Raw genomic sequence first — 15,700 nt, 5'->3', positions numbered from 1 at the left:
TACTGGGTACTTGCTGACCTACTGGGTACTTGCTGACTTACGGGGGTTCGTGCTGACGGAGGCGTGCGTGGCAGGTGCACAGGCACTTGCTGAGCGGAGACGTGCTGCTGCTGAACCGCCAGCCGACGCTGCACAAGCCCAGCATCATGGCGCACACGGCGCGCATCCTGCCGGGGGAGAAGACCCTGCGCCTGCACTACGCCAACTGCAAGGCCTACAACGCAGACTTCGACGGCGACGAGATGAACGCGCACTTCGCCCAGAGCGAGCTGGGGCGCAGCGAGGCCTACAACCTGCGTGGGTGTTACGTTACGGTATAGCGCTGTCGTGTTGGCACCCGCCGCCCATCGAGGCCGTCTGTGTGGGCTTTGTCAGGGTATTCCCATTTCATCGACTCTCGTTCCAACTTCATCGTCACTCATGGTATCTCATGACCCCTTGGCCAACGAGACACATAATAGTTTATCCATGAATGAGTCCGATCGATTCTTTGATGCTACAATTCTGTCAGTTTTCACTGGGATCTGAATCATACATAGCTTTTACGAGATTCAAGTTGTTTACTTTAATATGTTGTTGGTGCATCAAGTGTTCACTTTTTTTTCAGACTTTTTTTTTATCACAAAAAAATGAGAGAGAGAAAATAAAAATAATTATGTTATCGTTTGCACAATTATATGAAGAACCTTGCTAACCTGCTGTTCAGTTGTGATGAGCAGCGATGCTGACAAATGGCGAGCTATTTGCCATTCATCAGGAGGACAGTTATCGGCAAATGTAATCTGGAGGTAGTAGCACAGGGGTGTTTGGTATTTGACGTGATGATTGTGTTCCAGTGAGCGTGAACAACCAGTACGCGGTCCCGAAAGACGGCACGCCTCTCAGTGGCCTCATGCAGGACCACGTCATCTCCGGAGTGCAGATATCGCTCCGGGGTCGCTTCTTCACCAGGTAGCTCCGGTGCTTCCCGGACATGCCCGCGTCCGGGTCACACATTGTGTAGTGCTATCCTTACGTGTTGCATTGTGGTGTTGAATATGTGGGTAAATAACTCTGCTGTATTGTTATATATATATATATATACATATACATATACATATATATATATATATATATATATATATATATATATATATATATATATATATATATATAAACTTTTTTTTTTACCTATGTATTTATGAAACTGTGATTAAATGAATTTATATTTATGTATACAGTCTCTAGTTATTCTTGCATTTTTGTTGGTAACTGCAGCCAGGTAGACTGTATTTTAGTTCAGCAAATTTGCGACCACATACATATCTGCTTATTTCCTCTGAAATCTGGAACCTTTATTTATTTACGTTTGATCATTTAGTGTTTTGAGTTGCTGTGTCCGTTTCGTCATAAGACACGTAGAACAAGTACAGCTGGTACTGTGGCTCGTAGTAGGAGATCAGTTGTGACTATTGATTTACAAGCAACATCGCAGTTATTTATTTTAATTGCCATTGCCAGTCTGTGTGTTTTGTGTTGTAGTTCATGTTTGTTGACATTTATTTATTTTTTTTTTTTTCCCACTGCAAATACGTGTGACAAAATGAATAGTAATAATAGTTCTTTTCAAGTTTGAAATGCCACAAAAATTCAGTGTTTTGAATCCTCCATGCAATTTTTTTCTACTACTGTTTTACGAGACGGCAGTGAAATAACTTTGTCGTGTGTTTAAAAAACCTAGTATTGTTCCATTTATTGATAATTCAGTCCCATTAAAACATCTCATCTGGTTATTTATATTGCACAAATATCTTAACAATTACAGTGAACCTTGGTATTTGACAAACTCAACCAGGTACGCTATGTCTTAATGTTAGTCACTAATTGAATATTCGTTATTTCCAAGTGTTAGTATTAAACAATCCTATTGAATGTCAATGATAAACTATTTGTTTTTGAAAATTCATATTTTTGCACAGGCGTAACGATATGTCGAGAAAGGAAACAGTCATGGCTTATAGTTGGGAACCAGGGAACAGTCAGCATATCAGGGAACATAGTGAATGCGAGCCCAGTGTCTCACAGACGCCGCGGCGACAGTAGGAGGCGGCGGGTCGTCGGCGCGTGACGTGGTCGCTCCGTGTGCTCCAGGGAGGACTACCAGCAGTTCGTGTTTGTGAGCCTGGCCAACAAGCGCGGCCACATACGCCTGCTGCCCCCGGCCATCCTGAAGCCGCGGCAGCTGTGGTCCGGCAAGCAGATACTGTCCACCATCATCATCAACTCCATCCCCAAGGGCAAGCATCCCATCAACCTGGCGGGCGTCGCCAAGATAGCCAGCAAGGTACGCCGCGAGCCGCTCCGGCCCTGCGCTCACTTCCACTCTCGTGCTGCTCCCCGGCCGATACCGACACTCATTCATTCTTCAGCCACATTGAGTCGTATACAAGCACACAACGCATTGGTAGGGACAAGCGTGTGTCGTGAATTGTGATACAACCGAAAAATGCTGGCAAAAGATGTCACTACAACACAACACAAAAATGCAAGATATTACACAATTTAGCATCAAAATTTAATTAAAAACATGAAAATAATCAGCAATTCTACAAATGATAATTCGAGCCACAGAAAAGTTATCTTTCACTATCGAAAATTTATTTACTATAATTATATAGCATGCCTTTTGTACCAAAAATGTAGGAGAAAAAAAAAATATGTTTTCTAATGTTGTTTGGATTGGAAAAAATTATCTTTATGTTCTTTGATCTAGCATCTCATTAGTTACACTTTTTTTTTAATAATGATGTTGGCTCATTTTTCCAACGACACGGCACACACATATAGTACCTGCGCTGTTCACGAATCTTCACGCGACTGCTGAGATATTTTGATTAAACGGTTTATACTCACTCGTGGAGTTGTGTTTATTAAAAAAAAAAAAAAAACTTTGGTTAGTTCTTTACGCACATATTCAACCATACTGTACAATATTTATTTTAAAACCCAGAAATCGCATGTGGGTCGCAGTATACACTTTATTACACTAAACATCAGCATAAAATATGCGATCCATACGCGGGTAATACGGTAACACCGAAATATCTTGTTTCAAAGTAAGAAGAAATGGACATGAAAATGAAACCACGTAGTCTTGTCCCTGGCAGTAACTGTCGGTGCTGGAGACGCGCTACAGGAGATTGTTTTCCCTTGCCAGGCGTGGGAGGTGAGGAAGCCTCGGAGGTGGAAGGCGGGGGGCACCCCGTTCCCCGACGCCAGCACCATGAGCGAGGCGGAGGTGGTGGTGCGGAGGGGGGAGCTGCTGTGCGGGGTGCTCGACAAGGCCCACTACGGGGCGACCCCGTACGGACTGGTGCACTGCATGTACGAGGTAGGCTGTACTTAAAGCACTTGTGAGGTCATTTCTGTCGTAACATTTCCGAACATGCCTTGTCATTATTTCATGAATCTTCCAAGGAATATTTTAGTATCTGTGACTACACAGAAAGAGGCACTGTCTCAGAAACGGTTGAACACAATCATGTTTCGTAAGTTTTTTTTAAACTCTGCCTTTTTTTTTTATTAATTTCTAGATTTAGTTTTCTTGTATAGCTTAAAAAAAAAAGTATTTTTTTTTTTTTTAGATAGAAAATTTTCAGTGGGAGCAATGCATAGTCTTATTTTCGTTGTAGACACAGTATCTGTGTTCAAACAGGCAAAAAATATTTACGAATATTTTTAGTTATGGAGTTTATGTGGATATATATATTTTTTACTGTTCATATGACACAGTTGTTTTAGTTCCACGAACAGTTTGAACATCAGCGAGTGCACAAATATTGTAATAAATTATTTATTTTATTTTTGGTTTTTCACAAGCAATCATATTTTTTCATGTTTTGCTTCCATACAATTTTATAGTGGGTGCATCTGACGGTTACAATCTCTCTCTATATATCTGCCTGCTGGTTTGCTCAAGGGGTACTCTGGACCAACCTTAGCACAAGTTCCTCGGTGGGGTAGATGGATACGGCCTAATGAGTTCGGCGGGATGCTCCCAGCAGGGGTCACCCTGGAAACAGCCCCGTGTTGGGCGCCATTAATTGTCGCGTGACGCTGGTGTACTAGTTACTGTCCAAGCGCCTTAAGCTCAACAATTGATCAAAATGTCTGCGTACTGGGTTTGGTGGGTAGGGGCACAGGCCCCTGGCTCCTGGGGATCCTTCTGTCCCCCCCACCCTCTCCGCCGGTGCTGGCTACTCACGAGTCCTCCTCCCAGGGGTCGGTGCAGGCCGGGCGTGAGACAGCCGCGGAGGTTATGTTCTGTATCCTGGTTTATCGTAGGTAGATGTACAGGAGCAAGGGGCAGCCTCACCCTATAATCTGACCTAGGATCTATCGCTTCCCACTACGTAGCTTTCTTCACCGCTGGCTCAACTCTGCCTACGGCCTATAGACAGGCAGTGTCCTGGGTCAGATGAATTCACACTCCTCTGGTACGCTACTCTCCTGCCGAACTTGGTTGTCGCCTCCTCGGAGGGACTCTGTTGTACTGCGGCTAGCAGGCGTTGGTTCCTGGTAGCGCGGTGAGCAGTGGTGCCAGTGGTGCCTCTCTCTCGGGCACCGACGGGTCTTCTGGCCGGTGCCACCGCCGATCCATTATTATTTAGTGTGAGCGAGGCTATAAACCAAAGTTTATATAGATAACTTGCGAAGTGCTTTCAATTCAGGTGCACCCTACTTATTTGTTTCAATCATTCGGATCCATGGACAGGGTGCGTGTCCTGTTGGATAGGTTTGGCACATAGAACAGTAGTGGTATTCTTTTCCGCCTGCCTGCGTGTTGCAGCTGTACGGCGGTGCGTGTTCTGGTCGCATACTGAGCTCCTTCTCCAAGCTGTTCACGAGCTTCCTGCAGAGACGAGGCTTCACCCTCGGGATCGAAGACATCCTCATTCTGGACGGGGCAGAGCGGGAACGCACTGCCGTCATAGAGGAAGCCAGGAAGGTAGGTCATCTCAAGTTCGTCTGAACCTGCGTTTGTTGTGATCATCGCAAGTACCGTAAGTTGTACGCTTGCATTTTTGTGTTGGCCACTTGAAAACAAGACAAATACTAAAATTTAAAAAAAAAAAATAACTTACATGAAATTTTTGTTTGGTTAAGTTAGGTTAGCTGCATAACTAAACAAAATATTTTAACAAAATTTTACATTTAATTATAGTAGCTGACTTAACCTAACCAACATTTCACTTTAGTATTGTTTTATTATTTTTCTAATTTACCAGAATCCACTTTACTACAGATTTCCTTTTTCTTTCCCTATATGTATGTTACATGATGTGAAGAAATTATTTTTAGTGAGATTATAATGCTCATTCTTACTATTCAAATTCAATGTTCGTATTTGAGAATATTTGATTCGAGCTAAAAAAACAACTTATATTCACACAGGTAGAAAGGTGTACAAGTATTTGTAATTATCATCACTTGCGCAAATTTTTACATCATTGATATTACACTTACTGAGTATACTCCCTCCCTCTTCTTTCCCTAAAATCATAAAAAAGCTAACATTCTCAACAACAAATGAAAATAATTTCAATTTGAGAGCGAACAGCAAGAAAATTGGTTTTATCCCCCCCTCCCCCCCTTCCTCCTCCAAATGAAATTCTGCATATGGTCTTTTCTGCGTATGCTTCCAGAAGTAGTTAAGGAGGATGTTACTATTGATTAACATTTTTTTTACAGTAAATAATGCAGGTAAGCATCATGTTAAGTAGACAAAATAGTTTAAAAAAATTATCAAATTGGGATAGGGTGTCCACACTTGCAAATTCAATACTATCAATTCTTGACCAGTGTAAAAATATACGATACATATGTTTGGAGCGAGTTGAGTAGTGATTACCACTTCCATTGTTTTGAGTAAGTCCCCATTAAGTACGTAATACAAAAGGGAATCATTGTCATGATGAGCTGAGTGTGTGTGCGATAGCGACTCAGTGCTGTATGGTTTGTTGGCAGGTCGGACCGGAAGTCGTGATGTCGGTGCTGAGCCTGGAGGAGGGGGACGAGGGGAAGGTGGAGGCAGAGCTGGAGAAGCTGTATCGAACGGGCGTCAAAGGGCGAGCGGTGATCGACCGGGCGTACAAGACAACCCTGGACACAGTCACAGACAAGATAAACAAGTACGTATGTCCTTAGCTCGTGCGTGCGTAGCACTTCCTGTTGCAAACATGATTATCGTAGTACTCCTGAGGTAAACAGTTCAATTTAATTTCGGTTGTCTAAGTATCTATTATTATTTTTTTATAAACTTGAAAATGATTCGAAATTATTATTAATGTTTTGTGGTAACTTGTAGAGAGAGAGAAAGAGAGCGAGAGTTTTAGTGTTGGATGAGAAAAACAACAGAAAGTAGATATTCATCCATATGCCTCCTTGTAGGTAATTTCCGAGACTTCGGGGGCATTATGCAACGTAAATGCCTGTTGAAAGTAGCGTAACATGAAACATTTTGTAACCGCAGGTGTACCTACGCATGCATTTGATTCTCGGGTGAGGGGTTGCAGAAACAAACGGCAGTGTACGCGAGCCAGGGGGAGACGCGAGAAAGCTGTGTGTTGTCGCCAGGGCGTGCCTCCCCGCCGGCCTGCTCCGCCAGTTCCCCGCCAACAACCTGCAGCTGATGATCGAGTCGGGGGCCAAGGGCTCCAAGGTGAACGCCATGCAGATCTCCTGCCTGCTGGGGCAGATCGAGCTGGAGGGCAAGCGGCCGCCGCTCATGAAGTCCTGCAAGTCCCTGCCGAGCTTCGCCAGGCTCGACACCACGCCCCGCGCGGGGGGCTTCATCGACGGTCGCTTCCTCACCGGCATTCAGCCGCAGGAGTTCTTCTTCCACTGCATGGCCGGGCGGGAGGTGAGCCTGCCTTCGCCCCTCTCCTGCAAGCGTCCCACTAGGGACCAGGTTACACACCTAGTAGTAGGACAAAACACCTCGCGACACCGAAACACCAGTTAATACACCACGCAGCCACCAGTGGCGGATCCAGGATTTTGGTTTCAGGAGGGGCTTGACCCAGCTGAGGCTAGGCTTTATCAAGGCAAACATTAAAACATATAGTGGACCCAGATGCTTTTGGAGGGGGCTTGAGCCCCTTAGCCCCACCTCTGGATCCGCTACTGCGCAGCACCAAACTGCAAGTTACATCTCTGAATTTAAGTAGCATTCAAATTAAAACGTAATACAAATCTTAAAACGGGGAACCTTTTTTACGTTTGAAATTCAAGGGATGTCGTTATTTCCGGGCAAAGTATTTTGTTACAAAGTGCGTGGATCTGAAAAAATTGATTTAATTTGTTTTATTGTGCATCTTTTATCACTCATTATTTATTTTTATTGTTCTGAATGTATTTGTTTTTGGATCAATTTGTTAAAAATTATTTTTACCGTAAAAAATACAACACATGAATTTTACCTCTATTTTGGTGGAGTAAGTATTAACAAAAAACTTTTATAAAAATAAAAACAACGCCCCAGAAATCTTCAGTTTCAGAAACGAAGTTGGACTGAAAATAAAACCATGTAATCTTGTCTCTACTCACCTACGAGGATCAAGTGGGGAATGTGGCAGACGTTGACTCGGCCAGGTGGTACTCTTTCGAGTGCTCCAGTCTCTAATGACATCAGTGTCAATGAAATGTAAAGCCATAATTAATCCTCTCTCGTTCGTTCACTCACGTAATCATTCAGTAACACTACATCGACATCAGTACCGACAGACAGTATGTGAAGCACTGTACTTCTTTCCCTTGCACAAAGGGTGCTGGGTTTGGCAGCGTAACTCGTTCCTCAGTGTAACATTTTCGCATGTAGGTTAGCAGGTTGAACATAATTTTGTATTTTTGAGAGTAGTGATGTAACAATACCAGTTTTCGGTCTTCTGGTTCTCTGCAGTTTTAACTGGCACCGAAAACCGGAAATGTAATACGGATACCGCAGAAACCTTTACAATGAAATCTTTCTCAGTGAAAACACAAGAGACTTCCTGTGAACACCGTTATCAATGGGCGACACACATTCATTTGTGACAATCCTTTAAGCCAACATGGAAAAGATGCTATCTGCATCCATGGTGGCGATGGATAAGGCAAATCTGTTCTTGTTGTTATTATTATTTCATTAAATGGTACTTTTGTTTTGTATGTACATTTGCTTCTTAAGTTTGACCTGATCTCCGTAGTGAAAGAGTTTTGTGAACCTGAAGGGTGTTTTGACTTGATGTAAGCTTTTGGACATACGCCATTGCTAAGCACATGTATGTCTGTAGAAGAAAACAAAACTACAAAATAAAACACAAATGACAAAAACACAAATTAATAGAGCTGGGCCGATCACCTATTTTGCCGATCATGCCGATGCCGATCATCTGCTGCCGATCTTGCCGATCTTCTGAGCCGATTAGAGCCTTTCAAGTACCTCTGATTACATGTTGCTTTTGACGGATCACTATAAACGGTGAAATATTCCCAGACAAAACTACTTTTCATTGACATTATTACTTATAAATCACCACACACACGTACACACAATTAACTGCGTTAAAATGTAATAAGGTCAAACCAAATCTTCAACCTAATCACAACTCCGTCATTCTGTGATCCGTGTGTGCCGGTAGACGTCAGCGATGATAATTTTATTCCCCCCAGTGCCGCCAACAAACTTTCAATAATTCCCGATTGTAAGTTAATTTGTGAATACGAAATACAGTAGAACCTCGTTAATTCGTAATGGTCGGGACCAAGATAATCACGGATTACCGAATTTCACGGACTAGCGATTATAAGCCCGGAAGGTCTTGTCAAGCTTCTCAGACACCGGCGTGCAGCTGGGTTAAGGCCAAGGTCATGTGACGTAACATCTCCCGAGGCTTACTGCGCCTTGGCAGCAGATGGATAAAAATAGTAAACTCCCCATTATTCATGTTAATTGGGACCCGCCGATGCCCGGATGATTGAAATTCTGTAAAAAAAATAATACTAATAATAAACCCGGATAATCCGTTCACGGTAAGGGTCGTCTTCGAATTAGTGTCTCGGCATAAAAAAATACGGCACTGCCTAGCCATTAGTTCACGGTCATTTACAACAGCCGAAGAGAGAAAGATAAGATCGTGCTGACCTTGCACACATAAATATTGGGTAGCACCCCACCCCCCTCCCTTCATTCGACCAGCCGAATGCCAGCCAGACACGTCACTCGCCAGGCGCCTGCTGTGCGTTGGCGGGCGGAAAGTAACTCAGCAGCACGTGAAACAACATTCAAACAAACGGGAGACGGGAAGCAGAAGTCAGGACATCCCCTCAAGTTTAAAGAGTGACAAATGTGACAGCTGAAAGGGGGGCGACACAAAGGGTCGGTACAAACAGCGTAGCAGAGTTTGACGGCCCACGCGATGGCTTGCAGTGTTTGCCGGCCACCGGCCCGCGTGACGTAAATTTTAAGCTCTGACAATTTTAGATTCTCTTTTTTTTCTGCACTTTTAAATCGTCCCGGATTATCCGATTCCCGAATTAGCGCATCACGGATTAACAAGGTTCTACTGTCCCACAAAATGGGGAACAAAACTCTTCATCAACCAGGTTTTTATACAAAAGAAAAATAAGCTCTATTTCCCGCTAAACAGGGTAAGAAGATTAATTTCGCTAAACAAAACTTTCAATAGGCCATATTTAGCGAGAAAAAACTAAATAGATGAATTCCCGAAGAGGTAGACTAACCACAAGACTACTAGCGCTATTAATCTGTACGATTTCCGTCGCGCGACGCGCGTCACTCTAATCTCTGGCGTCACATAACCAACCTAAACAACAGTCGCCATTCGCCATTGCGGTAATATTAACCGTAAATGGCTAAACAAATACATAGTTTTCGGTTCGTAAATGATAAATAACTTTGCAAATAGTATAATGGAAAATTATTTTACCGAAAGTACCGTAAATATACGTGGAAATTGATACTTAGGTATGTAACTGTTCAATGTTTATAAAACATACGCTATTTGTTTACTTTATTGGTATATTTTTTTCGTGTGCGGTTAGTTTTAAATTATTAAATCCTATTATTTTTCGATGAATAATTGAATTTTCTTCCCGAAAAGTACCGTAAACAAACATGGAAATTCGTTAGATATAGGTAATTATTCAATGTTATAAGTTTGCAGTAGGATACCAATGATCGGCTCAAATAATCGGCTACGTTTTGCCGATCATTATGATCGGCAAAATTAACAAAATCGGCCGATTATTACGATCGGGGATCGGCATCGGCCCAGCTCTACAAATTAAGCAAAAAATAGCTGTTGTCAGGATTTAACACCACACAATATGTACTCCACAACAGGAATATGGTCAACAAACAAATAAAAACAAAGTTTGTTGACCATATTCGTATTGTGGAGTATTGTGTGGTGTTAAATCCTGACAACAGCTATTTTTTTGCTTAATTTGTGTTTTTGTCATTTGTGTTTTTTTTTAGTTTTCTTCTACAGACATACATGTGCTAAGCAATGGCGTATGTCCAAAAGCCTACATCAAGTCTGAAGGGTGTTGTCTCGGAGGTGTAAGTGTAAGTGTGTGTGTGCGGTGTGACCAGGGCCTGATAGACACGGCGGTGAAGACCAGCCGCAGCGGCTACCTGCAGCGCTGCCTCATCAAGCACCTGGAGGGGGTGACGGTGCAGTACGACCAGACCGTCAGAGACAGCGACGGCAGCGTCATACAGGTACTTGTGTTCCACCCGCTCCATGTTTACATGCACTTAGCTGTGTTTCAAATTAAAAATGGGTTGCTCATCTCTGGTAACAAAATGTATACATACATATTTTAAAAGTGTAGAGTATCTATCCTAGGGAAGAGATTATTTTATGGATTGCAATAATACCGAAGTAACACCGAAAGGCACGTCGGAACACCCGCATAACACCGAAATGCAAGTTAATACACCATATAGCACCATTTAACCATACCATAATGCAAATCAATAAAAAAGAAATCTTTTAATGTTTGAAATTCAAACAATGTTGTTATTTCCGGAAAAAAATATTGTACTAAATTGCATGGATCAGAAAAATTAATTTAATTTTTTTTTATTGTGCATCTCTTAATCAATTTTAACCACAAATGCTCGCTAATTTATTTTTTGTTGTGAATGTATCAGTTTTAGACCAATTTATATTATCATAAAAATGCAACTTTTAAATTTGACCGCTATTTTGTTGGATAAAGTATTATAAAACCGCTTTTATAAATCAAAAACAGCACTACTGAAATCCTCTGTTTTAAAAACAAAATTGGACTTATAATAAAACCATAAAATTTTTGTCTCTAGTTATACTGTAGACACTTAGCCAAAATCAAGGGCTTTAAGCTGTTTAAGCATTGGTAATGAGGAAACATTGGAGAGTAGCATTTTTATTTATTTTGTAGCATTGATATACACATAGCACTTATTCAAATGATGCTTTCATTGTAGGCCCATAGCCGACGTATTATGTATACAGAAAGTGAAGAGTGTAAACTTTGATGACTTTTTTCATTAAAGAATGAAAGTATGGTATTCCTTTGAAATTAAAAAAAAAAAGTGTGTGCGTGTACTCCATGTGCGAAAGAAGTGAAACTGCTTGCATATATTATTAGGTATAGAAAACATAATTCTCTTTGGCTGAGTTTGCAGATCTAAAAATATATATATATGCTACTTTGCGAGTGCTATATTATGCTGTTGCGCAAGTATTCAAGTGTGAAAGTGTGGAAGAATGATATTGTATGAGTGTCCAAGTATGTGAGTGTGATAGTATGCAAGGATGTGAGTGTACAAGTGTGCAAGTATGCTGCGTCATTTATAACTCTTCCCTGTCATCCCTGCCGTCTTCTTTACAGTTCCCCAACCACGTACCTAACTATTTTCCCTCATGCAATTGGAATTTTCATAATGCTATAAAGTTCTAACCCCCTTAGCAAAGAAGTTTCACTTAAAAAAAAGTAGTTTTAAATGTCTGTCGCTGTCGTTTAGTTATAAGGTTGTGTGTCAAATGATAAGGCTGGGAAGGTGGACTGTATTACATCCCTTCGCGTAACTTTGCTAGAGGAGTCGCTTAGTTGAAGAAATAAAGTACAAGCTCTACCTGTGAACAGCATCACTTATTGTTAATACCTCTTTCACCAAAATAAGTGGAATATGATTGTACTGGATATAATTACAACTCTAAATATGTTTGATGGTCGAGCAAAATTGCAAATCCGTTGTTCCATGTGTGCTGTTATTAAAGAGCCTTCACTGAATCATCCCGTGTTACAAAAAATTTTGCTAAAATATTTTACTTAAAAAGGTACTGAAAATTTCTTGAAATTGGTTCATCTTACATTTGTAGATACTGTGGTTTTAATGATGCAGTACGTATGGATTATTAAAGTGGTTTCAATTTACACTCGAGGATTGAGTGAGTGCTGTGAAGCCGCAGAAGTGTGTTTCTGAAGTGAAATTTTCTTCTCAACAGGTAGTTTTAGTCAAGGTGAAGACTTATCAGAGCGTAACCTCGATGTTTGAAGAGGTAGAATAATGTATTAAGTAGAGAGTCAGACAACTGTTAAGACCCTTTGCAGGTTTTTTGTTTGCCATGTTTTTTTACAATAATTGTGAACCACCGATGGGAACGTTCACGTGTATAGATTTGTTGTTTGTCCAAGTGAATGAATGAATGTTATCTGTTGTTTGTCGGAGTCAGTTCTGCTACGGGGAGGACGGCAGAGACGTGCTCAGGGCTCAGTTCCTGAAGCTGCAGCACATGCCGTTCCTCGCCGAGAACTGCCAGGCCATCTTGGAGAGCGAGAAGGAGATGACCAAGCTGCTGGACGATGAGGACATGGAGGCCGTTCAGAAGCAACGCAGAGCTGTGAGTGGAGCCGGACAGTGACGTCCCGGTGTCAGGTGTGGTGTAGCCAGTGGTCTTGTCTGCAGTCCTCGCTCTTGTCTGCAGTCCTCGCTCTTGTCTGCAGTCCTCGCTCTTGTCTGCAGTCCTCGCTCTTGTCTGTAGTCCTCGCTCTTGTCTGCAGTCCTCGCTCTTGTCTGTAGTCCTCGCTCTTGTCTGCAGTCCTCGCTCTTGTCTGCAGTCCTCGCTCTTGTCTGTAGTCCTCGCTCTTGTCTGCAGTCCTCGCTCTTGTCTGTAGTCCTCGCTCTTGTCTGCAGTCCTCGCTCTTGTCTGTAGTCCTCGCTCTTGTCTGTAGTCCTCGCTCTTGTCTGCAGTCCTCGCTCTTGTCTGCAGTCCTCGCTCTTGTCTGCAGTCCTCGCTCTTGTCTGCAGTCCTCGCTCTTGTCTGTAGTCCTCGCTCTTGTATGTAGTCCTCGCTCTTGTCTGTAGTCCTCGCTCTTGTCTGCAGTCCTCGCTCTTGTCTGCAGTCCTCGCTCTTGTCTGCAGTCCTCGCTCTTGTCTGCAGTCCTCGCTCTTGTATGTAGTCCTCGCTCTTGTCTGCAGTCCTCGCTCTTGTCTGCAGTCCTCGCTCTTGTCTGCAGTCCTCGCTCTTGTCTGCAGTCCTCGCTCTTGTATGTAGTCCTCGCTCTTGTCTGCAGTCCTCGCTCTTGTCTGCAGTCCTCGCTCTTGTCTGCAGTCCTCGCTCTTGTCTGCAGTCCTCGCTCTTGTCTGCAGTCCTCGCTCTTGTCTGCAGTCCTCGCTCTTGTCTGCAGTCCTCGCTCTTGTCTGCAGTCCTCGCTCTTGTCTGCAGTCCTCGCTCTTGTCTGTAGTCCTCGCTCTTGTCTGCAGTCCTCGCTCTTGTCTGTAGTCCTCGCTCTTGTCTGTAGTCCTCGCTCTTGTATGTAGTCCTCGCTCTTGTCTGTAGTCCTCGCTCTTGCCTGTAGTTTTTGGTCTTGTGGAGGCAAAGTGGTGGTAGTTTATAAAAACCTTTAAAATATTCTGTTGCTTATCCAACACGTTTATTTTCTTACAAATAAAAATGCTAATGAACAAGAGAGATATTTTATTTTGAAATGCAAGTTGTCTGAAAAATAGGAAATTATATCATCTCTGCCTCTCGTTCCCACTCGAGTCAGACTGACGTGCTACGGCTACGATAATAATTTTCTGCAGTCCCCCTGTGTTGGAAACTGTTTATGATTACAAAACTTACTGCACAAAAAAAGTAAACACTTGTGGATATTTGTAAACAAATACGTAAATTAGTGAATACAATAATTTACAAAGAAATGTGTGCGTGATTCATAAGTCAATAACTCCTGAAATCATATTTATGATGCTTTGAAAGTATTTTCTCTCTATTTTATAATGTATGGTATTGTTTTGCAAATTTAATTTTCCTGTAGTCTACTGATATCAATTCTGTCACTAAGAGAGCCTCGAAGACTTGTACAATAAAGGTTTCTTTCTTGATCAACATTAAAATCTCCATGTTACCTGATATGAGTTCTCTCACCTGTGGTCACTAAGAGAGCACTATTAATGGCTTCTTTCTTACTCGTTAATTGAAATCTCCAGTTCACCTGACACAAAGTCCTGTCACCTGCAGTCATTTGTGGAGCCTTGAAAGGTTTGCTCTAGGAAGGGCTTCTTTCTTGCTGTCTCCATGTCACCTGTCATGAAGTCTGTCAGTTGAAGTCACCATGGGAGCCTTGAAATCTTCCACCAGAAATATTTTTGTTGTGGTTTCAGTTTTGTATTCTAAGCTTTAGCATGACAAATGTATGATCAGCACCCATAAAACTGCTTTATACTAGTCATTTATGTGCTTACTTATTAATATATTCAAGCCTCTGTATCTAACGTTGTCAACAGCAACAAAACTGCTCAGGTTAATGGGTTTCTTGCTTATGGCCAAGGAGGCAAAGGAAGGGACTGTACATTGCCAGCAGTATTAATTGATTAACTAACCATTACTTTATTCTGTGCAGATAGTATCTGAATTGGTGTGCCAGCTATTTTCAAAGACTAACCAACTATTATTTTCATCCGTGCAGAAAGTACAGTAGAACCCTGTTATAACGAATCTGAAGGGAGTAGTTTATATGTTCACTATAGAGGGGAAACTTTATATCTGGGAAAACTTTTATATTGGCAATACATACTCAAAAGCAAAATCTTAACTACACATAGGCCTAAGCCAAGAAAAGAACGAATGAAAATACTCAAAGCAACAGTTTTATGAGCAAATGCAGATAATATTTTTAATGAACTACACTTTCTATTACCTAATGGTTCTTGGAAATCGGCGTATTATCCTTTTTTCGGGCATTTAATACTCTGTGACGTTATCGCAGCTTGAGAAAGAAGATTGTTCAGCTTGTTTAATATTGTACTTAATGTGGATGTTGCAATTCCCAATTCCTTTGCTATTAACACGTGCGTGACAGTGGGGTTGGAGTCTCCCTTTTCAATAATGTCCAGTTTATCTCGCACAGATAATGCCTTACGTTTTTTACAGCGTTTTTCACCTTTTTTTATGTACGTATTTCTTATTGAAGCACATTTGCAGCTTAATAACACGTAATTCTTTTTACCGTCAAAAGTAAATAAACGATAAATAACGAGTCTGGTGCATCAAAGATTACAACGTATCATTTAGTATCGCAGTTGCTAAAGCTGGAACGAAATTTTCTCACTTTCTATGGAAAAATTTTGTCCACAGAGTTCTATCTAGTGGTAGTCTTACGA

At 41.9% G+C, this 15,700-nt stretch overlaps 1 protein-coding gene across 1 annotated transcript in view; it reads left to right on the top strand.

The window, feature by feature from the left end:
* The window catches only part of LOC134538868 (DNA-directed RNA polymerase I subunit RPA1), a 64,777-nt gene that overhangs the window by 23,062 nt on the left and 26,015 nt on the right, over positions 1-15,700 (top strand). The window contains exons 12-20 of the mRNA XM_063380440.1: positions 75-297; positions 837-951; positions 2,131-2,323; positions 3,197-3,370; positions 4,829-4,987; positions 6,007-6,170; positions 6,616-6,901; positions 10,637-10,765; positions 12,768-12,935. Coding sequence (XP_063236510.1) covers positions 75-297; positions 837-951; positions 2,131-2,323; positions 3,197-3,370; positions 4,829-4,987; positions 6,007-6,170; positions 6,616-6,901; positions 10,637-10,765; positions 12,768-12,935 — 1,611 coding nt within the window. The remainder of the gene's footprint in view (positions 1-74; positions 298-836; positions 952-2,130; positions 2,324-3,196; positions 3,371-4,828; positions 4,988-6,006; positions 6,171-6,615; positions 6,902-10,636; positions 10,766-12,767; positions 12,936-15,700) is intronic.

The sequence above is a fragment of the Bacillus rossius genome, chromosome 14 (genome assembly GCF_032445375.1).
Source record: "Bacillus rossius redtenbacheri isolate Brsri chromosome 14, Brsri_v3, whole genome shotgun sequence".
In the NCBI taxonomy this organism is placed as follows: Eukaryota; Metazoa; Arthropoda; class Insecta; order Phasmatodea; family Bacillidae; genus Bacillus; species Bacillus rossius.
This window is presented reverse-complemented; position numbering and strand designations above follow the sequence as displayed.